Source organism: Cnephaeus nilssonii, assembly GCF_951640355.1.
Source record: "Cnephaeus nilssonii genome assembly, chromosome: 19".
Classification (NCBI taxonomy): Eukaryota; Metazoa; Chordata; class Mammalia; order Chiroptera; family Vespertilionidae; genus Cnephaeus; species Cnephaeus nilssonii.
The window spans coordinates 11199866-11222951 of NC_137090.1; the positions used below are offsets into that span (position 1 = coordinate 11199866).

General features: G+C 60.4%; 1 protein-coding gene across 3 annotated transcripts; it reads left to right on the top strand.

The window, feature by feature from the left end:
* Positions 1-16838: 16838 nt before the first annotated feature.
* Positions 16839-21455, top strand: NXPH3 (neurexophilin 3). 3 transcript variants are annotated; one of them, XM_079796906.1, is made up of 2 exons: positions 16839-16926; positions 19574-21454. In XM_079796906.1, the coding sequence occupies exon 2, from the start codon at positions 19655-19657 to the stop codon at positions 20276-20278; it is 624 nt and encodes a 207-aa protein (XP_079653032.1). In that variant the 5' UTR covers positions 16839-16926; positions 19574-19654; the 3' UTR covers positions 20279-21454. The 3 variants fall into 3 exon arrangements, with proteins under 3 accessions (XP_079653032.1, XP_079653031.1, XP_079653030.1); XM_079796905.1 differs by lacking the exon at positions 16839-16926 and adding an exon at positions 17026-17268 and having other exon boundaries at positions 19574-21453; XM_079796904.1 differs by lacking the exon at positions 16839-16926 and adding an exon at positions 17450-17599 and having other exon boundaries at positions 19574-21455.
* Positions 21456-23086: the final 1631 nt, after the last annotated feature.

The window sequence follows — 23086 nt, forward strand, 5'->3', positions numbered from 1 at the left end:
CACCCCCCCACACACAAAAAAAACAAAGGGCTGTTGAATGTGTGCAAGGCATGCTGGGAACATGCAGGTTGATGAGGCTGTGACCTTGGCCGATCACTGGGACATCCATCCTCAAGAGAGGCCAACCCCACCTAAAGAAGCCAGTTCAGACCTACAGGGGAGTCCAGGAAAGCTTGTCAGGGGCGGGATACTCTGAGCAGGTCCTGCTGGGATTTTGAAGACAGCCAAAGTGGGGGGTGGGCAGAGGAAAGGGCTGTTCCGGCTAAAGGAGCGCTTAAGGGAAGTGAATTTGGGGAACAATGTGGCTGTTGACTGCAGGCCTTTCAATGAGAAAGCCGATGAGGGAGGCTCAGGGAGCTCAGGGAGCCGTGAATGTGAACTTGTGTGAGCAGGGGAAGGATATGATGATATCTTGTCATGGACACCTCTTGAGAGCCCGTCTCCCTGTCTATATGAGCTCCCACTACAAGCCAGACACCGAGGTTGACGCTGGGAACGCAATATTAAATCAGCAGAGAGGGGACCTTAGAGAAGAGTCAGGGACAGACATTAACCAAATCATCAATTACATCTGGAATATGAGCTGGAAAGAAAGAACAGGGTATTGTAAGAGCAATGAACAGGGGCCCTGATCCAGTCTGGCGAGTCCACAGAGGCCTGGGGTCGTGTGGGGTGGGGTGGGGTGGGGTAGGGTGGGGGTGGGCCATGGTGGTGGCTGGTATATCACAGCCCAGCAGTGAGAAGAGAAAGAGCAGGTGGGCACCCCGCCTGCTCTCACACACCCTTGTTCAGTCTGAAAGCAGCCTCCCTCCCCATCCGGCCTAGTCCCCATCCTCTCTCACGGCAAGGACCACAGACACGTCCTCCTGTGTGCCCAGCTCCGAGCGAGCACACTCCCTGCGCCTTCACACACTGTGAAGGAACAGAACCTGGACTTGGCTGCACAGACACAGAGACCCTCAGCCAGCCAGGGGCACAGCCGCGTGTCCCCACGCGATGCGAACTCCCTCGGACCTCTGCCCCTCTGTGCTACCAGGGCAGGCCCTACCCCGCTGCCTGGCCGCTCTGCACACTCAGCCCCAGATGTTCTCACGCCCCATTGCCCCAGACACTGCCCCAGACAGCTGCACAGCTGGCCATCGGCTTGTGGGACAACGGGCCTGCCAATAGCCCTGGGAAGGAGGGCAAACAGGGGACGCCTCAGACAAACAGCAGACTCCCCGAGCCAAAGCATACACTGGTCAGAGGCCTGAGCGGCAGGCTGTGGGTGGTAGTAAGGGGGGGGGGTGCTTAACCGCTTCTCTCCCAGCACAGCTCCCAGGAGCCCCCCCCCCCCCGTACTCATCACTGCCATTCCCTTGCCCTCCAGCCAGATGTCCCGCCCCTCAACCATCCCAGCAGACTCTTCTGGCTGAACAAGGGGAGTCTTTCCTTGCCCCCAGGGGAACAGTTTCATTCATTCATTCATTCACTCATTCACTCATTCACTGTTACAGAAATAAGACATAGGTCTGGTCCCCAAGGAGACAGGGTTTGGAAGTTCTCCCGCTGGCTGACCCTGCTCCCACTCTCTGACTTGGTCACTGCTGTCCATCTGCTGTGGCAGCTGCTGACTGCCCCCCCCCTCTGATCTCCAGTTCCCCCTCAACTTCCAAGAGAAACGAGAAGTGGGCCTAGGAAGGGCAGGAGCAGGAGCACTGGTGGAGGCAGGGTCTGAAGGAGGCTCCAGCACCCTCCTGTCCCAAGGGTGCTGCTTTACTGTGGAGGCAGCACCGTGCCGCGGGTGAAGCCTGGTTCCCATCTCGGCCCCTCGCCCACTAACCTCGCATCCCTGGACGAGTTCCTGGGGTCTCTGCAAACCCGTTTCTAAGATGTCGGTGAGGGTAGGAGCTGCCTTAGCCGGGCTCAGGGGATGGAAGGAGGAGGTAATACGTGCAAAGGCCCTAGGCTGGTGCCGGCACACACAACCGCGCAGCCAGTGCTACTTGGACAGTCTGGGTGCCGAGCAGCTCCAGGGGGAGACGGTGCCCGAGCCACCTGGAACTCACACTCTAGGGCAGCAGCTGCCAACCGGTGGGCCATGGACCACTGGTGGTCCGTGAGCTCCGAGAGGTTGGTGACCACCGCTCTAGAGGCCCAGGCAGACACTGGGCAGGTGATCAAACAGCAAGTGACATCATCCCAGGCTGTGACAGGTGACGGGGGGGGGGGGGGGGGGGGCGCGCAGGAGACTGGACGGATGGGTAGGAAGCAGCGTGGGAAGGGCCGGGCTGTTTTGAGAGTGGCTGTTTGCCCGTCTCTCCAGCCCGTGTCCTGGCAGATGGAGAGTCACAGGTGAGCGGCAGCCAGGCCCTGCACCCAAGACCTTCCAGCCTGGCAAATGCTCAGAGGCACGGGGTTACAGGAGCACGGAGCAGGCGTCCCTCACCCCTGGGCAGGCAGCGGGAGAAGAAGCCCTGGAGCTATTGGAGAGAACGTCGGAGGCTGGGATGCGATAGGGAAGCCCTGTGAGCCCACGTGGGAAAGGAATTGGGATGGAGAGTTGGGACATTCTCCTGGGCACTGGGGAGCCATGGGGGGTTGGAGGTCCAGAAGTGAGTGTTCAGATGTGGGTTTGCGGAAGATCGCTCTGGCCGCAGTGAGGAAGAGATTGGAAGGGCGGGCCCAGGGGGGGCAGGGAGCCCAGGCAGGGGCCAAGTCTGTGTTTAGGAGGAACATCAGTAGCTGCTGGGACTGCCTGAACCTGCAGAGGTGGAACTGGGTTCCCCGTGGGAGCTGGCCTGTGCCGTGCAGTTCAACACATCTCAATGGCGTCTGCTGGGGCCAGGCTGAGACAACCATGAACAAGCCAGATGAGCCGTCTTAGGGAGATGCCAGCCAGTGGGCAAAACAACATTAAACAAACTTCATTGGGAGGGACGGCTTATGAATGACTAAGGGAAAGTCGGACAGACTGTCTGCGTTATACCTGGGCTCCCCGGGGACAGGGGCTGTGTTTCACCTTCGCCCTGGCGATGCCTGAGGACAGGGCAGTGTTTTCCCCATGAGGCTGGAGGCTCCCTGAGAGGGTCAGTTTCCCGTCCAGCCGCCGGGGTGGTGTCTGCCCCAGTCTGTCTAACGGGGCAGACACAGCCCCTGCCTTTAAGAAGCTCCTGACAGTGGGACAGGCCCGAGGGAGTGCTAATCTCAGGGGACACACAGCTCTTATCTTCAGGGGCCCCATTGGAACAGAGGAGTCACAGCCCTGCCTCAGGGAAAAGACGGTCACATAGAGAAATGACCCAGGAGTCAGGCAAACCCCAACCCCCCACTCTGGAGGCAGCGCGCCCCCCCCCCCCCCAGCCCCCCACTGCATGTGAATCTGAAACCGGATCAGGGAAGCAGAGATGGCCGCATGCCCAGCAGTATGTTGGAGCTCATGAGGGTGAGCAAACCACGCCGCCACCCCCCCCCCGCCCCGGCCTGTTGTAGGCATGTGCACGGGTGTAAGGAAGAGGGCTGAGTCAAAGCCCAGCTGGAGGCTGTGTGCACATCTGTGGGCAGATGTCCTGTACCTGTGCTTGGGCCTGGGGGATGGGTGTGCCCAGGTGCATGGTCCTCAGTGCTAGCAAGCACGCTCCACGCAGAGTCTGTAAGCATGTGAGGTGCAGGTGTGTGTACTGCTCGTGCAGCACATGTGCATGAGTCAGGATGCCGACCCCCGGCAAAGTGGGAGGCCTGGGCCTGGTCTCTGTCTGGGTCTTGGCCCCATGAAGCCATGCTGGGTGATCGGCAAGCCCTCCCTGGGCCTCGGGTACTTTGCACACAGGGAGGGGCGAGGGCTGTTGAGGTTTCCCCAGCTCCACCCCATCGGTCTGTGTTCTGAGCTCCAGGGAAACCCCAGGGGCCCTGCACACCCACCTCCAGGCCTTCTGTCTGCCCTAATCCCTTGCCTTGGCGCCCAACAACTGTGCCTGGCCAGTGAATGCAGGCTAGGCCAGCTGTCACTGTGGCATCCATTCTCCATGGTGGGTCTGGGAGCGCCCACCCAGCTCCCCCAGTTCTCTCACCCCTCTCCCTCCCCAGGGCACCCACAGCAGGGAATAAGGCAGGTGGCACCTGGAAGCTTCTGTGGCCGTGGCATTTCTCACGGGGTTTAGAGCCTTAGTCTACAAACCGGGAAGGACCAAAATGGCGAGAAGCTCTGCTCCCAGCACCCCCCAAGTCCTACTTTCCACTTCCCCTGCCCCCGGGGCTCCAGGAGGACTCCCTGGGCCCCAGCCCTGGCCAGGAAGAAGTGTGCTCATTTGCATATTACTTACATATGATTTGCATGTGCCTCCTGGTTGGCCATTTCTAAGCAACCCTAGAATTCTAATCTCACAGGATGCTGAACCTTTCCCCAGGTACGTGCTCTTGACCAGGAATCCAACCCCTGACTCTTCAGTCTGAGGGCCGACGCTCTAACCACTGAGCCAGACTGGCCAGGGCAAGGATTTGGCAGACTCTTAACCACATGACAGGATGTGACAGTTCTAGGCAAACTGGTCAAATGTCAGGCCCAGGACTTCCTGATACCGATGATGTACACATGGCCACACCCCTCCCTGTGTCCCCGTAGCACATAGGCCTGTGCTCCATCTGGTCTCAGCAACTGAAGACAGCATGGGACACCCTGAAAAGGACTGCCCGTTGGCCTGACCCCCAAGGCCAACTGAGGTTCATCGGTACAATCCTGAGAACAGGATTCCATGCGGAGAGGGGGAATCAGGGTGCGGGCCTGGAGTTTGGGGTCTTTGTCCCCACTGGCCCAGGGTGCTGGTCAGTCGGACCCTGCCCACACGTCCATTCAGCACCCAGCCCAGAGCAGCTGGCTGGAGAGACTCTCCACTTCTCACACGGGGAGCGCCGGGACCCTCCTCCTGGGAAGCTTGCAGCCACACTGGCCAGGCCTCACTCACACCCCACCCACTGCATACCCTGGGCCAACAGCCTACCTGGGGCCCTCAGTCCAGCTGGGGAGCCCTGGGGCAGTGGAGGGACAGGGAGGTAGGGGCACAAGCGTTTCCCCTGCGGCAGCTGGACAGCAGCCAGGCCAGAGAGCGATTCCTTCCCATCCTACAGCAAGTCTGGGCCTGCCCAGCTTCCGGAATCAGTGGGGGCCCCCTTCCCCTGGCCCTGCCGGCGGCGTGGCCAACAGGTAGCCAGAGTCCTCAGTGTCCTGCTGGGGGCCTGGTCCCGCTGTCTGCCCAGTCAGCTTCAGGGAGGGTGGCCCCAATGGCCAGAAGCCCAGGGGGGACAAACTAGACGGGCTTCCTCTGATCCTGGGACAAGACACGCCCAAGAGCCTGCCAGGCCCGAGAGGACAGGGTCAGGGGCACGACACAGGGAAGGAGGAACTTTCCTGGGATGAGATGAGGCGACACAGGGGAGTGCGAGGCGCGCAGCTCGCGGCGGAGATGCTCACAGAGGTCCCGGGAGGGCCCAGCACGGGGAGGGCTGCAGGGAGGGAGCCGGGTGGTAGAGCTTCGAGGGAGGGGCCTGGAAGGAACGACTTCTTGAGCTTCTTCAGGTTCCAGATCCAGCCTGCCCTCTTCAGCCCAGACCCAGGGACGCGGGCACTCGAGTCCCGCGGACCCTATGGCGTGATGAGAGCTGCAGAGAGAAGGACCCGTGGGCAGCGAAGCACCCAGGACCGCAGCGGCCGAGAACCGCTCTGGAAGGCGCTGCGCCTGGCCCGATGCGCGCTCCCGCAGCGCCCTCTATTGGCCGGAGGCGGAGGCCGCCTGCTCCAAGCTTCCGGGTGGGGGGAGGGATGCGGCTGCCTGCAGGGCTGGCCCAAAGCAGGTCCCCGCACCGGGAGTCAGCCCCCACAGAGCTGGGAGGACCTTGGAGACTCCTGCGCCAACCCCCACGTTATTGCTGAGAAAACTGGGAGATGGGTTAAGTCCCAGCAGCGACGCCAGAGGATGTCAGGGGGTTCCATAGTCACCCCACCAGCCATGCTCCCCGCCAACCACCCCAAATCAACTCGTATCCAGCCAACTCCAAACCGGTCTCCCAGTCCAGCCTTTATTTCCCGCCCCTTCTACTCAGCCCCCTCCTATAACAATTCTAGAACCTCCTGTCTCCCCACCAACCCCCTCCTCTGCCACCCTCCATCCTCTTCAGCCCAATCTCCCAGCCTCCGGAGACCACCTGCGCTCCCCAAAACACCAAACAATTTCCCACACCAAGCCTTCTGCTTTTTTTCCTTATTCCCCCCACCCCCACCCCCACCCCCTCAGGAAATGAAAACTTTAATTTCTTTCTTTTCTTTTTTTTAATTAACTTTATTGGATTTCCCTTTTCATTACAAACCGCAGCACTGCATGTTCTCTGTACAGCTTAAACGAGAGGTGTCTAAAGAAAAAAATCGATCTTCTCCTCTCTCCCCTTCCAGCCCCACAACTCTGCGGTCACTAACGCGGCTGAAGGAGTGTTGTCTTTCCCTCTATTTCTCTAAGGAGGTTCGCTCAGCAAGTTAGAAGTTGTGAGACCTACTATGCACAGGGCCCTGTACTAAGCCTGAGCTCCTGGGGCAAATACGCAACAGCTGTGGTGCCCGCTACTCTCGTGGAGCTTACATTCTAGTGGGTGAAGGGAGGCAACAGACAGAGAATTAGAATATTTCAAATAGCAATGAATTCTCGGGGGGGGGGGGGGGGGAGTGATGGTACAATGATCGCCGGGGAGTGATGGGGCCTGGGGCAGGGATCAGGCTGCTTTAGATGGAATTGTCAGGGAAGGGCTCTCTGAAGGGGGACATTTCAGTTGAGCTCCAGTAGAGGGCTCTGTGAGGGGCAGTGAGGGTGGAGGTGGGGATGGGGGTGGGGGAGGGAAGTGAATGTTAATCAAGGGCACGGGAGAGCAGGGGGAGGTTGCACAAGGACCCCCTGGGGTGTCCACTGGGTGCAGAATGGATTGAAGGTGGGCCAGTGTGGCTGCGGGGAGACAAATGGAAATGATAGATAGATGATAGATAGTCCTTTTTATATAAATACTATGGCCTGGTGCATGAATCCTTGCGGGGGCGGGGGGGGGGATCGGGCCTAAATCGGCAGTCGGACATCCCTCTTGCAATCTGGGACCACTGGCTTCTAACCGTTCACCTGCCTGCCTGCCCCTAACCACTCTGCCTGCTGGCCTTTTCGCCCCCAACTGCCCCCCATGCCGGCCTGCTCGCCTCCAATTGCCCCCCTCTTCTGGCCTGCTTGCCCCTAACTACCTCTGCCTCAGCCCTGCCACCATGGCTTTGTCCGGAAGGACGTCCGGAAGGTCTCCTGGTCTAATTAGCATATTACCCTTTTATTAGTATAGATGGGCTCAGACAACACACCTGGCTCTGCCTCTGCTCTTTTTCCTTCAATGTTTCCCAGGCTAACGTGCAGCTCTGACTCCAGAGGACAGCAGCTCACTCTCTGGGTGGCCAGCACCTATTGGATTATAACCTAAAGCACAAAATAAATATGCATGAGCCCACACTGATTTAAATATGTAAATGGTCGAACACATTAATCACTGGGGGGAGAAGAGACAAATCTCCCTTGCAAAAGAATTCCAAATAAATAATGTGGATACTTCATCCCAAAAGAGGGGGCACATAACCCCCCTACTGCTTAATCGTGGGCTGCCCATAACACCTTCCTTCTAAAGCGTACAGAATAGAAAGAGGCGGGTGGGAGGGTCGGGGATAATTTTACTGTGAAGAAACCTGGCCAACACTACTTCAGCCAGGTGATCAAGGTCAACTTCAATATCACCAACCATGTTGATGGTGTGTAGCCTTGAGGTGATGTGATAACAGTGGAATTCCATCTCGGGTCACCTTCCCGGAAACCCATAGCCTGAGCACACCCAGATAGGTTCCAGTAGAGGGGCGTTTTACAAAATACCTCCCTAGTACTCCTCAAATTAGGAAAGTCATCCAAAACAAGACACGTCTGAGAGAAACTCACAGTCAAAAGGAGCCTAAAGAGACCAATGTAATGATGGGGCCCTGGGACAGAAAAAGGACGTGGGGTAAAAACTGAGGACATCTGAGTAAACTGTGCACTTCAGTTAATAACATGTCAGTATCGGCTCTTTAATGGTAACAAAAGTGCCATTTGTAAGTTGTTAATAGTTGGGGAGCAGTCTGTGGGAACTCGTTGTACTCTCTGCTCTATTTTTCTGTAAGTCTAAAACTGTTCTGAAAAAATAAAGCCTATTGATTAAAAAAATACACATCTCATTGTTCTTTTTATTTGTATTTCCCTGGCTCCTGCTGAGGCTGAGTCTCTTCATATGTATGTCCTGCCAACTGCTTTTTATTCTTCTGCACATTCTTTTTTGTCTTTTTCTTATTGGTTTATTTAAAAAGTGCCTCACGGTAAGGATATTAATTAACCCTTTGTTATACATGTTGCAAATCTCCCCCCCCCCCCAGTCTGTTGGTGTTTTCATTTTGACTTACATCAGTCAAAAATATTTTCCCCATAACCAAATCTTTCCTTTTCTCTCTTTTTTAAAAATATTTTTAAATTAATTTCAGAGAGGAAGGGAGAGGAAAGGAGGGAGGGAGGGAGGGAGGGAGGGAGGGAGGGAGGGAGGGAGAGAGAGAGAGAGAGAGAGAGAGAGAGAGAGAGAGAACGAACAATGAGAATCACTGACCAGCTGTTTCCTGCACGCCCCCTACTGGGGATCCAGCCCGGAACCAGGGCATGTGCCCTTGACGGGAATTGAACTTGGGACCCTTCAGTTTGCAGGCCAACCCTTGGCAGTGAGCCAAACCAGCTAGGGCTCTTTTTCTCTTTTGATGGCGTCTGGGTTTCCTCTTCCTAACCCGTGACCCTTCTGTGCGTGGGCCAGTGCTCTAACCATTGAGCAACCAGCCAGGGCTGCCTCTCCAAACCTTCCGCTGGGCTCTGGGCCTTTGTGGTTGCAGGTGCCTCCTCCTGGGATCTGCCAGGACTGAGGACCCTCTCAGGCTATGACCATCCCCCGGCTCATTTCTCCCCAGGCACTGCCCTACATTGTCCCCCCTTGAAATCTTGGGGGTGAGGGCTGGGGCACCAACGTGAAACAGTAACGACCCCAAATGGAGGGAGAAAACTAGGGAGATGTTCCTGCTGAACTCCCTGGTCCGTCATCGGGCTACACCCCAACCCTGCCCCTTCCTCAGTGGGCCTTGACTCCCCCCTGCCCCGTCTCTGATCTGATTTGGATGGAAGAGTTCAGGTTCCATCTCCCCAGCAGAAGCTCCCCCGGTCAGGGCTGCTCTGGGAATCCCTTCCACCCCCGGGCCCCCCTGACAGGGTCTGCTCCCCTCCCGCCCCCACCCAGCCTGGCCTGGCGGTGCGGGCTGTGAAGAGCTTCTCGTAGGGGTTCTTCGCGGAGTGGGGGTCGCGCTCCTGCTCCCCTCCGCCGCCAGGCGTCACCAGCGGCCTGCAAATGGAAGGCACCGGCCGTCTGGACGCCCGGGGCATCACCGGAGGGAAAGAAGCGCCCGGCAGCCCCGTGCAGGCGGGAGGGGACCTCCGGGAGGGAAGCCCTGATCCCCCCCAGAGGTGGCTGCCACTTGGTGCTCTAGCCCGAATGCCCACCGGCTTCCCGAGGGCGAGAGCCTCCGAATTCAGGCTGATGTGGCCGGGCTTCACGAGGTAAACCCGAGGTCAGGGGTGCGGGAGCGCTTGGGGACCCTGGGGCGCCCTGCCTCCACCCCATCCTGCGCCCCTCCAGTGCGGAGGAAGCGGAACTTCTCGCTGGGATGCTATGTTGACCCACTTGGCAAACAACGGACCGGAGGCTCCCTTTCCCTGCCCGTTCGCAGGAGCCCTCTCCCCCGCCCAGCCGAGGCTGTTTGCACTCCAGAGCCGCCTCCCCGCGCGCTCCCGGCATCTGAAAACCTGCGGTTGAACGGGTAACTGAACGCCAAGGCAACGACAGCCAGCGTTTACTGAGCACCTACTATGTGCCAGAGGCTGTTCTCAACAACCTTACATGGGCATCCTGTTATTATCCCCAGGAGGAAACTGAGGCACGGAGAGGTGATCTGCCCAAGACACTGGCAAGTCCCGGACTGCGAGCCGTTCGCTGTTGTAAGGAATCTTCATGGAGCGCCTCCGCCCCGGAGAGCGGAGAGGCCCTGAGCACCGGCAGGCTCCTGGGACCGCGGGCTCTGTGGGTCCCGCCTCTCCTTCCTCGCCCCGATACAGCGTCCACAGGAGGCGCCCCAAGTGCTCACCAGGGGGCGCAGGAACCCCACGGGCCTCCGACGCGCCACGCCCGCGCGCCTCTCCATCGCCCCCTGCGGGGGTTGGAGTCGACCACAGCGACCTGGGTCCAGCCGACAGGTGGCGGACAGGTGACCCGGTGCCAGGTGTCGGCTCCGGGCCAGGTGTCAGCTCCCTGCCAGGTCCCCTGCAGTCTGGCGGCCCCGCTCAGGCCCTGTTTGGAGAGGCAGCCTGACATGCAGCAGGAAAGAGCATGACCAGAGTCCTTTTGTTCAGTGCGTCACCATTTGCAAAACACTTTCCACCAGCACAATGCAGACCGAAGACCAGGGGTACTGGGTGCCCAGCCAGATGCTCACACTCAGCGCGTCCTCACCCTATGAGAGGGGCAGTAGGATCCTCCCCCCCACCCCCCTCCTTTACAGACAGGGAGGCTGAGGCCCAGAGAAGATGGGAGATTCACCCGAGATCACCCAGGAAGCAGACCTCAGAGCCAGACTCCTAATCCAGGGCTGCTGGACTCCATGTCCTTGCCCTTCCCGCTCTACACCCCACAGGGGGCAGCCTTTCCGGGCAGCGGGTCCCTCCAGGCTGGGGAGGCCCGTGAGAGGCAGGGGCACAGACAAAGTGACCTCTCCGCGCCTGGGGTGGGCACAGTTGGGGATGTTAGTGGCAGCTTCCCTCTGGGTTTTCAGACCAGGGCTCTCCCACCTGCTTCCCTGGCTCCCTTGCCCCTCCCCCACCCTGGTGCCCCCTCCCTCCCCTCACTCCTCCATCACTGGCCCTAGCAGCCCCATCTGGCACCTCCAAAGATGGGTCCTTTGCAAGCTCTTCACACTTGCACCTCCAGTGACCCCCGAGGCTCATACACACACCTCCAGTCGGAACTCCACTCCGCACCCAGCTATTCAGCCACACACCTGAGCCCCCTGGACCACCTCCACTCAGCCTGCCCGGGTCAGGCTGCTGCTCTCCTCTCCCCCTGCAAGCCTGCTCCGTGTCCTGTGTCCCCAGGCCGGAGGTCATCTGTGATTCCTCAAGACTGTATCCTGGAGTCTAACCCCGCTCCATTCCACCCCTTAACCATCCTTCAGGGTCATTGCCTCCTCCCATCCCAATGGCTTCTGCCCTAATTCAGGCCACCATCACCTCCCAGCTTCCAGTTTCACCCAGCCTCTCCAATCCACCCTCCACACGATGGTCAGAGTGATCTTTCTAGTGATGGTTCTAACGTGCAAACCTGACCCCTGTTTAAAACTTGAAATTAAAAAACAAACAAACAACACACCTTGATCACAGGATGAAACCCCACACCTTGACTAGGTCCATAAAGCCCTGGATCCATTCCCCACCCACCCTCTGGCTCTCTGGCTCACCCTCCACTCCCACCCCCACCTCCTTGGCTACACGCAATCCCTTCAGCTTCTCCAAAGCACCGAAGTCTCTCTCCTCTCCCGGGCTCAGCATGCACTGCTCCCTCTGCCTGGCGCCCCTCCCCAGCTCTGCGGCTGGCCAAGGCCTCCTCATCCTTAGATCTCAGGTGTCGCATCTCTCAGACTTTTCCCTGGCTCCTTCCCTGGACCCCTCCTCGCTTTCTCTGCCTCAGAACGTGCAGTTCTTCCTCCTGCCACTTGCCAACACCTCCGAGCTTGTGTTTCCTTGTGCTTGGCTGCTTCACCCCCCCCCCCCCCCCCGTCTCCCCCAAAGCCCGCCTTCTCCATGCGAATACGTGCCGCGGCCTCTCCGTGCACAGGTGTACCCCACACCCAGCCCAGGACCGACATAAAAGTAGACCCTCTGATAACTATTTGTAGAACAAATGCTTCTTTCATCTCGTCCTCGTCAGAACCTCGTTCCCCGGCTCACTTTCATCGCTGGCCTTTGCATGAGTTGCTTCCTCTGCCCGGAAGGTTCTTTCCTTCCCCTCCCACCTGGCCCGATCCATGCATAACAAGATAATTTCTCTAGGATTCGTCCTTGGCCCCCTCATTTAAATGAGGGTTTCCCTCTGGGCCCTGGCAGTCCCCTCTACAGAGCACTCCACGGTAACCCTTTAAAACTGCAGATTGTCAGGTAAACATGAATGATTATTAATGATAATGACCTGCTCCCACCTCTCCCCCTGGACCTCTCTGCTCCAGCTGGCTCAAGGGCATCCGCTCTCTGCCTTTCAAACCATCAGGAACCCTCTTTTCCATTCATTCAATAAGCACTGATTAGGCCCCTACTGTGTTGTTTTCTTTCCGCAGCACCACCACCACCGCGGGAGAGGCAGGGAGGGGAGGGAAGTAGGATTCTTCCAAGGGTGAGACTGAAGCAGGTGAAGGCATTGACGTGCTAAGCAAATAAATGCTCAGCCAACCCACATCCAGGGTGCAAATGGGCACTGGGGAGGCTGGGTGTGGGCCGAGGGGCACTAAGTCCTGTTCATTGGGCATCTGCTGTCTGCAGGGCGTGGCGGGGGAGGGGAGTTGGGGGACACACAGAGGTGAGCCTGAATGGCAGACCTGCCTGGGGTTACCTCCAGCACAGCTGTGTGTTTTCCCACCCTGGGAGCAGCTGTGGGGACTGAGATTGGATACAGTTGCCGGAGGAATCTCAGCCAAACTCGGTTTTCTGTTCTGTCTCTACCTATGCAGGCCACTCCGCTCTTTTGAGCTGCTTCTCATTCCCTTTCCGCCCCATGCCCTCTGCCCCCCCTCCCGCCCCACCCCCGCGCACACACACACCAGAGTTTATCAAAGTAAGAAGCCCAGAGGCCACCTCCATCGCCATCAGCGGGGATGGGACAAGGGCTTAAGAAAATACATGGTTCTGGGCTCCCGAATATACCGACTAAGATTCCCTGGGCGGGCCCTGGAATCTGTGTGTGCAGAGCCTCCCGCTCTGCTTGGTGCACTCAAGTGGGAGAGCCCCTCAGCCCACCTGCCTCCTTCCGTGGCTGCCTGTTCCTGCCCTGGGCCTGTGGGAGCTGTTCTTCCTCAGCCCACCCCTTAAATGCCAGTGTCCATCCAAGCTGCGTGCTCCTCCTGTGTATCCTGTATATCCACATCCTCAGCACCCCAGGCTAGACTTTCTTCTGCCCTGGAATGGCCAACAGCACCCAGGCTTGCAGGCCCAAAGCTGACCCTGCCACCCTCTCTTCCCAGAACCCACCTTCCTTCCCTCCCCTGGGTGCCCATCTCAGTAAGCATCCTGCCTGTTGCCCAAGCTAGAAACTTGGGTATTGTGCCGCGCCAGCACGGCCATGGGTGAACCTGAGGGCGGGGTAAAGACAGACAGACAGACAAGAGAATAAAGCTGGGGCTAGATAGGATGCTGCCTATTAGAGAGACAGTGCCATGGCCTACAAGCAGAGTCTTTCTTTTATAGCCAGATTCCACGAGGCAAAGTAAGGGCGTGGTCAAGATGTTTACAACATTCTGGTGGGTTTCGAATCTACTCAATTACATGCACCTGATCAAGCTTTGTTTACTTGCTGCAGCCCATATCACTCAGCCACGTGGGGCCACAGGTTTGTGATGTAGCATCTACCTGGGCACTTGTTAGAAGGGGACATTCTGAGTGACATGGGCAGCTCTCCCACTCCTAACCATGGGACATACATGGCCCACAGCCCATATCACTCAGCCAGGTGGGGCTACAGGTTCGGACCATAAGATCAAGCTTGCAACTATAGCCTTTGGCTGTAATTGTGCGGGGACTTGCACGTGGCTTTGCCGCGAGAGGATCGTGCCCTCTCATTAGTCCCAGGCTTGCCCCTGTCCAAACGCTGTAGCCGCTCTCCACAGGGTATCATACCTGACTCCCTTCCTCCCTTCCTCCCTCATCTCAGCAACAACCAGATCCCGATTATTTTACCTCCTAAAGATGCTTTCGGCTCCCCCTCTCTCTCACCCCAGACCATTGCATTTATCTCCTAACTCAGTGGTCGGCAAACTCATTAGTCGACAGAGCCAAATAGCAACAGTACAACGATGGAAATTTCTTTTGAGAGCCAAATTTTTTAAACTTAAACTTCTTCTAACGCCACTTCTTCAAAATAGACTCGCCCGGGCCGTGGTATTTTGTGGAAGAGCCACACTCAAGGGGCCAGAGAGCTACATGTGGCTCGTGAGCCGCAGTTTGCCGACCACTGCCCAACTGGTTCCCCCCTCTAGTCTCTCTTCTTTCCAGTGAATTCTCCACAAGCTTTCCAAAATGCAAATCTGACTATACTCACCTGCCCCCTTATTAAAATCCTTCAAAAGATCCTTACAAAAGTCCTAACCCCTTGACCTGACACATAAGACCCTCCATCAGCTGGTCCCAGCCCTCTGCTCCAGCTTCCTCTTCTCCCCTCTGTGCGCCAGTAACAGCAAATTGCTTCCACTTCTGGCCTCCAGACCTTTGGCCAGTCAGCGCCCCCTGCCAGGAATAGCCCTCGCCTGGCTTGTTCCTCCTCACCACGGTGGCATCACCTCCTCCAGGAAGCCCTCCCTGACTCACCCTGCTCCCGTCTCTACTATCATTGGTGCATCCATAATGCCTGGTACAGAGTTCTGTGATGCCACTCACCACGCTGAGTTATAATCATTGATTTCCATGTCTCAGTTCAGCACTAGCCAGTGAGATCCTTGAAGGCAGGGGTGGTGCCCCATTCATCTCTGTACCCAGCCCCTGGCCTGGTGCCTGGCATTGAGGACAGGTTTGATTAGTGGTTGATGGATGAATGCTGAGGGGGGGGGGGGAACTTGAAGGAAGTGAGAGCCAGGAATGGCCACGAGGGCAGTGAGGGCAAGCCTGGCAGGAGAAGCCGCCAGAGCAAATGTGTGGGAAGTAGAAAAGCGAGAACTTCCCTTTATTGCACTCCCACGACTGCCTGCCAGCCATTGTGCCTGAGCTTTGTTTGTACATGTCGTCTCGTTTAGCTCTTGCAACAACGGATCGGGAAACTGGCATCAGAGAACCAGCGCCACCTGCCCAAGGTCACACAGCCGGGCCTGGAACGGAATGCAGAGCTGCCTGGCCTGCAAAGCCGTGCCCTTCCTTCTGGCCCACACTGCTCTCCTGGGGGCAGGGCCTTCTGGAGATGTGCAAGGAGCGGGCCCAGCTATGCCTCTGCCTAGCCGAGCCCCGGAACCAGCTGCCCACGCTCAGGCCCGCAGCTTCTCCCTCCCAGCCGGACCAGAGGCCAACAGGATCTAGCTGTTCCTTCCTCCCCTGGGCGTTGGGGTCTTCAGCGAGACATGCACACGCCCACCACCAGCAGCATCATTAGGGAAGGGCTGCTGCACCTGGTACCGCCCAGGGTGCCTGGGGATGCAGGGGGCTCTGTGATGCTGTCTGGGTTCGGCAGAAGCTGTCTCCCTCATCGCGCTTGGCCCAGGCTGGTGTTAAGATTCATCTGCATTCTCAGCGCACCGCCTGGCAGATGGTGGGGGAGGAGGCTGGGTGCCTGCGGGTGGGGGGCTGTAGCCGGAGACCTGCTAGGGCCACAGAGCAGAGTGCCCACCCAAATAAATGCTGGGGTACTTCCTCACCCTCGCAGCCTTCACAGGGTGCTAGGGCCTGGCCTTTGCTTTTTCTAAGGACTAAAGGGGCCCTAAGTTCCAGGAAGGAGATGTGAAGATTAGTGGGGGGGGGGGGGGCGGGGGGGCGCTCATATCGGGGTCCTGTTCTTCCTCCTTGCCCTGGAAGTTTACAGAAACTAGAGATAACCAGGGGCCCCGCTGAATAGGAGCCCCACATCCCAGCCTAGTGACTGCCTGGGTCACAGGGTCTATGCGGAGTGAAGAAAAGAGGAACAGCGTCCACGGAGTCCTTGCCCACGTCACTACCCAGCTTCTCAGGAGGCTTACCCCTGACCCCAGCCCCAGAACCCAGCTTAACCCCCAGCGGCCATTTCCGCACAGGGCTTTAGCCAAACGTGTGTGCGTGTGTGTGTGTGTGTGTGTGTGTGTGTGTTGGGGGCGGGGCGGGGGGAGGAGAGAACAGTTATACCAAATAACTGTGTAAAGTAGAAAAGGAGAGGACCTGACATTATAACAAAAGGAGTGCAGGCTAGACACCCAGAAGAACTTCCCTCAGCACAGAAGCAAGTCTTGCAGAGAGAAAGTGGACTTTCGACTGTGGGGAGAGGCTGCGATAAGGAAGTTGTTTGTTGTTGTTGTTGGAATGGGTTTGGAAAAAAAAATGATCTTTCCAAATTCCAGGTCTTCTGGGGTTGAGGGTAGAGCAGCAGGTGCCTAAGGCCCTGCTAGAGGGGTGGAGAAGGTAGGGTTCCTACCCTGGGTCACCACCCTCTCACTGTATTTCCAAGAATTTCTCCTCCCCCCAAGTCTTGCCCCCTTTGTCCTGGGTCCCGAGCTGCGGGCCAGGCCGGCAGGGTAGGAGTTAACTCCGGAGGTACGAGGCGGGGATGGGGGGAGCTCACGGTACCTGCCGCCGCAGCCGCAGCCGCCGCCGCTTGTAGGAGGGACGAGGAAGCGGGAGTCGCCTGGGCGCCAGGAGCGCTCCAGTCTGGCGGGTGCTGCGCCGGGAGCGGCGGCCGGGTTCGGCGCGGCCGGGGGCGTCCGCCAGGGGGCGCGCCACGACGGGGCGGGAGGGGCCGTCTGGTCTGGGGAATTAGCACTAGGGACGGGCGCGCGCGCGGGTCCCCAGCACATCTGGGCGAGAGCGGCGCCGCTGGAACCGAAGGGGCTGCCGAGCGCAGGTCTGGAGCGGCAGAGCCACCGAGAATCTGGGACCCCTCGAGGCGCACAGCTGGGACCTCCAGAGGGGGCCGCGCGGCGCTCGGCTGGACCGGGGGAAGGGGGCGGCGGCTGCACAGCTGGACCGAAGGGGGCGGGGTCGGTCCCCGGCGACTGGCAGAAGCCAGGGCCGCGAGTCGCCGGCCGCCGGAGCATGGGACGGCGCGCCTGAAAAGCGCAGGGGTGAGGCAGGGCCCTGGGACCCCGAGAGGAAAAGAGGAGAGAAGGGGGCGCGAGAGCAAAGGAGGAGGATGCAACTGACTCGCTGCTGCTTCGTGTTCCTAGTGCAGGGCAGCCTCTATCTGGTGAGCGGTCCGCGGGGAGCGGCGCGGAGGGCTGGGGCTCGGAGGACCGGGGGAGAGCGCGGGAAGCTTCCGAGCCCGGAAACTTTCTCCCTTCCCCCCAGCATCCCCGGGATGGAGGGAACGCCTGGAGGCTGGGGGAGAGGGCGGGTCCGAGGCCGGAGGAGGCACGGCACGGGTTAATAGGGGCGGGGAGCGGATGCTCGGCTGGCCCACCCATTCGGCCGCTGGTGGCGGGAGGCGCGACCTGCAGCGGCGAAAAGGCCGGCCGCGGGGTCGCCCGGGGTTACCCGACCCCTTGCAGGAGCCCGGGCCGCTCGGAGGGGGAGAGGGGGTGAGTTGTGAGCTGGTGACCCGCCAGGTCCAGGGGCTTGGGCTCGTTCCTGATCTCGGGGACCCAGAGGGCCCCGGGCTGTGGGTCCCCCAGCGCTCGGGGCCGGTCCAGGCGGGGTTGGCCCCCGCGTCCCTCGCTCCCGCTCCTCCCGCTCCCGCCCTCCCCGCCTGTTGTTTTCCTCTCTTCTCCCGGCTGCGCGCAGCCCGAGCCCCACAGGACCTGGGCAGGCGGCTCCCGCCCCGGGCGCTCGCGGCAGCTGAGCCGGGCGCCCAGAGCGGCTCCCCGTGCTGGCGCTCATGGCTGCCCGGGGGCCCCGGACACCGGGGAACCCCACCCCAGGCCCCAGCGTAGGGCTTAACTCCCTCCGACCCAGCGCCCGCCGGCCGCGCCCCACCCCCCATCCTGTCGTGGGGAAGCCTCAGCCCACATCTGGACCTGCCCCTTTCCCCAGAGCAGCAGTCCCCTCGGCCACGCACGCGGTGGAGGCGCCCTGCCCTCTCCCATCCCACCTGCGGCCCTTCTCCCCATCCTCCACCCGTTCAGCTGCGACCCCTGGGGCCAAGCGCGCACAGATCTGCAGCCCTTAGTCCAGCCCCCGGGAGCCTCCCCTCCTGCTGCCCCACCCACCCCTGGGGCCTGGCGGGCAGGGTCACTGCACCCATCCATCGGCTTGACCGGAGCCAGAACAGGGACATGAAGACCCCAAACCCCTCTGGAGCCCCCAGACCCGAGCGCTCAGGCATCCCCCATCCTCATCCCCAGGGGATGCCAGCAAATCCAGGTGCCCCTGGTGCTGGTAACAGACACTTAGGGCGAGGGCTCTGGTCAAAAGCTGAGCAGACACACGCCAGGCGGCTGCCCTCAGGAAACCTGGTCTCCTGGATGCCCTCCAGAGCTGTCCCGAGCAGCTCGGTCAGGCTGCCCTGCTGGTCCTCCCCCCTCCCCCCCCCCCCACCCCCAGCTCCTCCAGGCAGCCGCCCCGGTGTCGCTGCCAGAGCTGGCCCAGCGGAGCCCTGGCAGTTTTACAGGAGATTCGGGGTGGGGATGGGGCTTGGGTCAAACCCCTGTTAAAGGACACGTCTGGTCTGCGAGGCTGGGAGTGTGTGGTGCAGTGGGAGGGCTGACCCTGTGAGACAGCCTCCTGGTGATGTAACCTTTGAGCGCCGATGCCTCATCTGTGGAATGGGAGTACTAACGCCGGCCTCATCGTGCAAGCCCTGCCCTGGCCTGCCATCTTCAGGGGCCCCGGGGGAGGGCTAGGCTGTCCACGCGCTTGGCCATCCTCAGGGTGAACGTCACTCCCGGTCTCCCCCCAGTCCCGCTGATTTAGACTTGAGAGAGAATGTCACGGGCTCTGTTTTCTTACCCCACTGTCTGTCGGTTCCCACTGCCTCCGAGGGTAGAGACTGCCCTAGGAGAGGACGGTGCCCCCTCTTCCCAGCAGACCAGGAAGTCCAACTGGGGGCTCTCCCAGCACAGGGATGGAGCTCTTCCGTCTGAGTTGGGGCTCTCCGAGGGCAGAGACGGTGCCTCCCCCATCAGCCGGGGATTTCACTCTACCCCTCCTCTGCCTGGGGCTCTGTCCACACAGGGATATGCTGCTGCCCTCACACAGCAGCTCTCCCAAGAGCAGGAGCTGGGCCGCCCCCCTCAGACGGGCACTCCCTAGGGTTAGGGACCCTGTATCTCTGGAGCCGCGGTCCACTGGAGAGAATTCCCCTCCATCCTTTTAGGCTTTAAATAATGGACAGAGGCAGGAAGGTGGGGAGAGGAGGTGGCGGGGAGGAGATGGGATGTGACACCAGTCAGAGTATACACCCAGCCCCCAGCATAAGTGGGCAGTGCAGGGGCCCTCAGCCCCAAGTCAGTGGAAGAGACAGGGAGGAGATGATGCTGGCGATGGGGAGCAATGGACCAGAACTTCTGGGTCCTCTGGGGACCGAGTCCTCACACTCATCACCACTCCTTCCACAGGTCATCTGTGGCCAGGATGATGGTCCCCCCGGCTCAGAGGACCCTGAGCACGATGACCCCGAGAGCCAGCCCCGGCCCCGGATGCCTCGGAAGCGGGGCCACATCTCACCGAAGTCCCGCCCCATGACCAACTCGACGCTCCTAGGGCTGCTGGCTCCACCTGGGGAGGCGTGGGGGTTCCTTGGGCAGCCCCCCAACCACCCAAAACATAGCCCCCCTCCTTCAGCCAAGGTGAAGAAAATCTTTGGCTGGGGCGACTTCTACTCCAACATCAAGACGGTCGCCCTGAACCTGCTGGTCACGGGGAAGATCGTGGACCACGGGAACGGGACCTTCAGCGTCCACTTCCGACACAACGCCACGGGCCAGGGCAACATCTCCATCAGCCTCGTGCCCCCCAGCAAAGCCGTGGAGTTCCACCAGGAGCAGCAGATCTACATCGAAGCCAAGGCCTCCAAAAGCTTCAACTGCCGGGTGGAGTGGGAGAAGGTGGAACGGGGCCGCCGGACCTCGCTCTGCACCCACGACCCAGCCAAGACCTGCTCCCGAGACCACGCTCAGAGTTCCGCCACCTGGAGCTGCTCCCAGCCCTTCAAAGTCGTCTGTGTCTACATCGCCTTCTACAGCACGGACTACAGGCTGGTGCAGAAGGTGTGCCCAGATTACAACTACCACAGCGACACTCCCTACTACCCCTCCGGCTGACGCTGGGCAGGCCACCGAGGCCAGGCCGGGGCTGGAAGGACAGGCCTGCCCACACAGGAGGCCATCTGTCTGGACTCTGGGCAGGGAAGGGGAGGCGCCTCAGGCAGGGAGTGGGTGGAGAGAAGGAGATGCCAGGTGGGGCCAGGGCCGAGTCTCAGGTGCTCGGGAAGGGGTCCCGAGTGCTGGCCTCTATCCTGAGGTCATGGAGCGAGCCCCTAGGACACCGGTGCCCCGGAGGCGGAGAGCGTCTCCGCGCAGCCGCCCGGTGTCCCCACTGAGCGACAGGCGGATGCTGTGTCCAGGAGGCCCCTGGGGCTGGCAGACCAGTGAGGCCCCAATAAAGTCATGGAGACGAGCCTAAAACCTTGGCTGCCTCCCTGCCACCCTGAGACAGGACAGCAACAAGGAGAGGGGTGTTTCATCAGTGTGGACGCCGAGGAGGTAGTGAAGGATGGCTGATCTGGGGCCTCCTGGGAGCCAGGCCTGGGGGGCGGAGGCAGGAGGAACTCCCCAGGCCCTCTCAGTGGGCAGCCCTGAGCCCCTTGTCCTGGACTGTGGACCGAGCTCGGCTTGAGGCTGGAGTGGTGACTTTGGAGTCTTCGATGTCAGATCATCTGCCTCCAGCCAGGCCTCCCCTTTCCAAAACTCCCTGTCCTGCCATCGCTCTTCACCCCTCCTCGTGCCTGTGCGACCCCCTTCCTTCCGCTGAGACAGAGGGTGATCGTGGCTCTCCCAGCACCAAGGCCATAGGCGAAGCCCGCCTGTGCGCTGTGGCCCTCCTCCGCCCCACCCCCTGCTGGCCCCTCTGTGAGCACCCTTGTCCGGTGAGCACCCTCCGGTAGTCGTGCCTGGCACACTGGGGCTTGCTGGAGACGTCGCCTCCCCCTTGGCTGTGCGGCTGGGGGAGGCCAGACTATGGAGGGTGTGCCGGACCTGTTCCGTGGTGTCTGTCTGTGGGGGGCGGGGTGGGGGTGGGGTCTTGTGAAATCGCCTGATTGTCAGCTTCCGTGTGCAGAATCTTGTTCTTGGAGCAGGGAATAAAGCTTTCCCGGGCACTGGATCCTTGTCAGGGAAAGGGCCCCGGAGTCCGGGCAGCGCTCCTCAGATGGTGGCAGGCCATTTGCCGGAGCCCCGAGCTGCAGGGCTCGGACAGCTGCGGGAGCTGATGGGGTGGCATCTGCAAAAGCAGCTGGGGGTGGGGGTGGGGGGGCGGGGGAGAGCTGGTAGGTGGGATGGGCCATCGAGGGGTGTTCCTTGTTACCTGCCTGGGTTGCCATCTGGGTGGGCCCAGTGGGGGTCCCAGATCCCGCAGTATTTTGCTCTGTGGCCTTGGGCAAGTCCACTCTCTCATTTCTTTTCTCTAAAACGAGGAGCTGGCCCAGCCCAGAGGTTCTCGAATACGGATGGGCCTCTGAACCACCAAGACGGTTTGTTAAAACAGCTTTCTGGGTTTCAGTCCCACGGAGGTTTGGGTGGGGCCCAAGACTGTGCCCTTCTAACCAGTGGCCAGGTGGACGCCCGTGCTCCTGGCTCAGGGCCACACTTGGAGGACCGCCCGGATGACCTCGGGGGTCCTTTCCGGCTCGGCTCCCTGGGATGTGCCGACGCCTCTGACGCCCTCTCCCAGCTGTGCCCTTGCCCCTGCTGCTCCTGGGAAGGGTCCTTTCAGAGAATCGGGGGGCTGGGTTTTCAGTCTCATGACCCGCTGGTGAAGGAGCAGGCCAGGATGGACCGGGGCAGACGGGGACCTGAAAGCAGCCATGCCCCTGCCGCCGTCCACAGGAGACCCTCAGAACGATGGCTGCCGGGCACCTCACCTGGGAGGTGGCTGGGCCCCTCGGGGCTCGGTGAGGGGGAAGGCTGGGCCCTCACTACCAAGATGGCAGTGTCCTCTCTGGGGGTCATTCTAGCTCTGCTCTTTTGGGTCCCTTTGGCCGTGCAGCCTCGGTTAGGAGAGTCCTGGCATGAGGGGCAGATGGCCTCGCCACCCCCGCCTGTCTCCCTGCCCAGCAGCGCTCGGCACGGACCAGCGCCCTCGCAGTGCAAGCAGAGCCGGACGGGGCCTTAGAAGCCGCCTCGTATGACGTGACCCGGAAAGGGCACGTGAGGAGCCCACACCCCTCTCCCAGCCTCTTCGCCCTGCACCGTGTTCCCTGGGCAGAGCCCGAGACACCCGCCCTGCCCCACGCCGCTGTCTCCTTCCCGCCCTGCGGACGGGCACTCAGTGTTCAGAGAGGCCCAGGGGCCCGGCCTGCCGCAGGGGACTTGGGGTTGTTGTCTCACCTGCAGGTGCCCACCCACCGGACACCAGCCAGCACCCCGCCCGCGGCCCTGCGGGTGCTGGAGGACAAGAGCGGGGAGCAGCAGGTGGTGGTCCTGGGCCCTCCTCCGTGGGGCCTGGCTGACCTACAGCAGGACCGGGGGCACGCTGACCCCCAGCCCCTGGCTCCTTCCTCCTGCGGAGAGCCAGATGCCGCCGACAGCTGGAGGGCCGGCCTGCCTGGCACACAGCTCTGCCCGCGCAGGGGGTGGGTTCGTTTTAATAACTTCATTTCACCGGCGCGCACACTCGGCCGCCTCGTCCTCCTCTCCTGCCTTCCCCCGTCACCGGGCGCGCTGCTCAGCTCGATCTCACTGACAGAATTCCTCCAAATCGGAATTCTTCTGGAACCAGCTGCTGGGCCCCACTCCTCTTGCCATCACCACACTCTGCAGCCCATTGGTCCTCACCAGGGGGAGGGGTCCATTCCAAGGCGCCAACCTCCGCCCCCTTGGTGAGGCGTCCCCCTGGGAGATGGTCCCCCTGGG

Excerpts from the sequence above, each read along its gene's own strand:
- NXPH3 (XM_079796904.1), top strand. The coding sequence starts at position 17,465 with ATGCTCGGCTGGCCCACCCATTCGGCCGCTGGTGGCGGGAGGCGCGAC. Across the intron at positions 17,600-19,573 it reads CGCTCGGAGGGGGAGAGGGG|GTCATCTGTGGCCAGGATGA; the intron begins GTGAGTTGTGAG and ends CTCCTTCCACAG.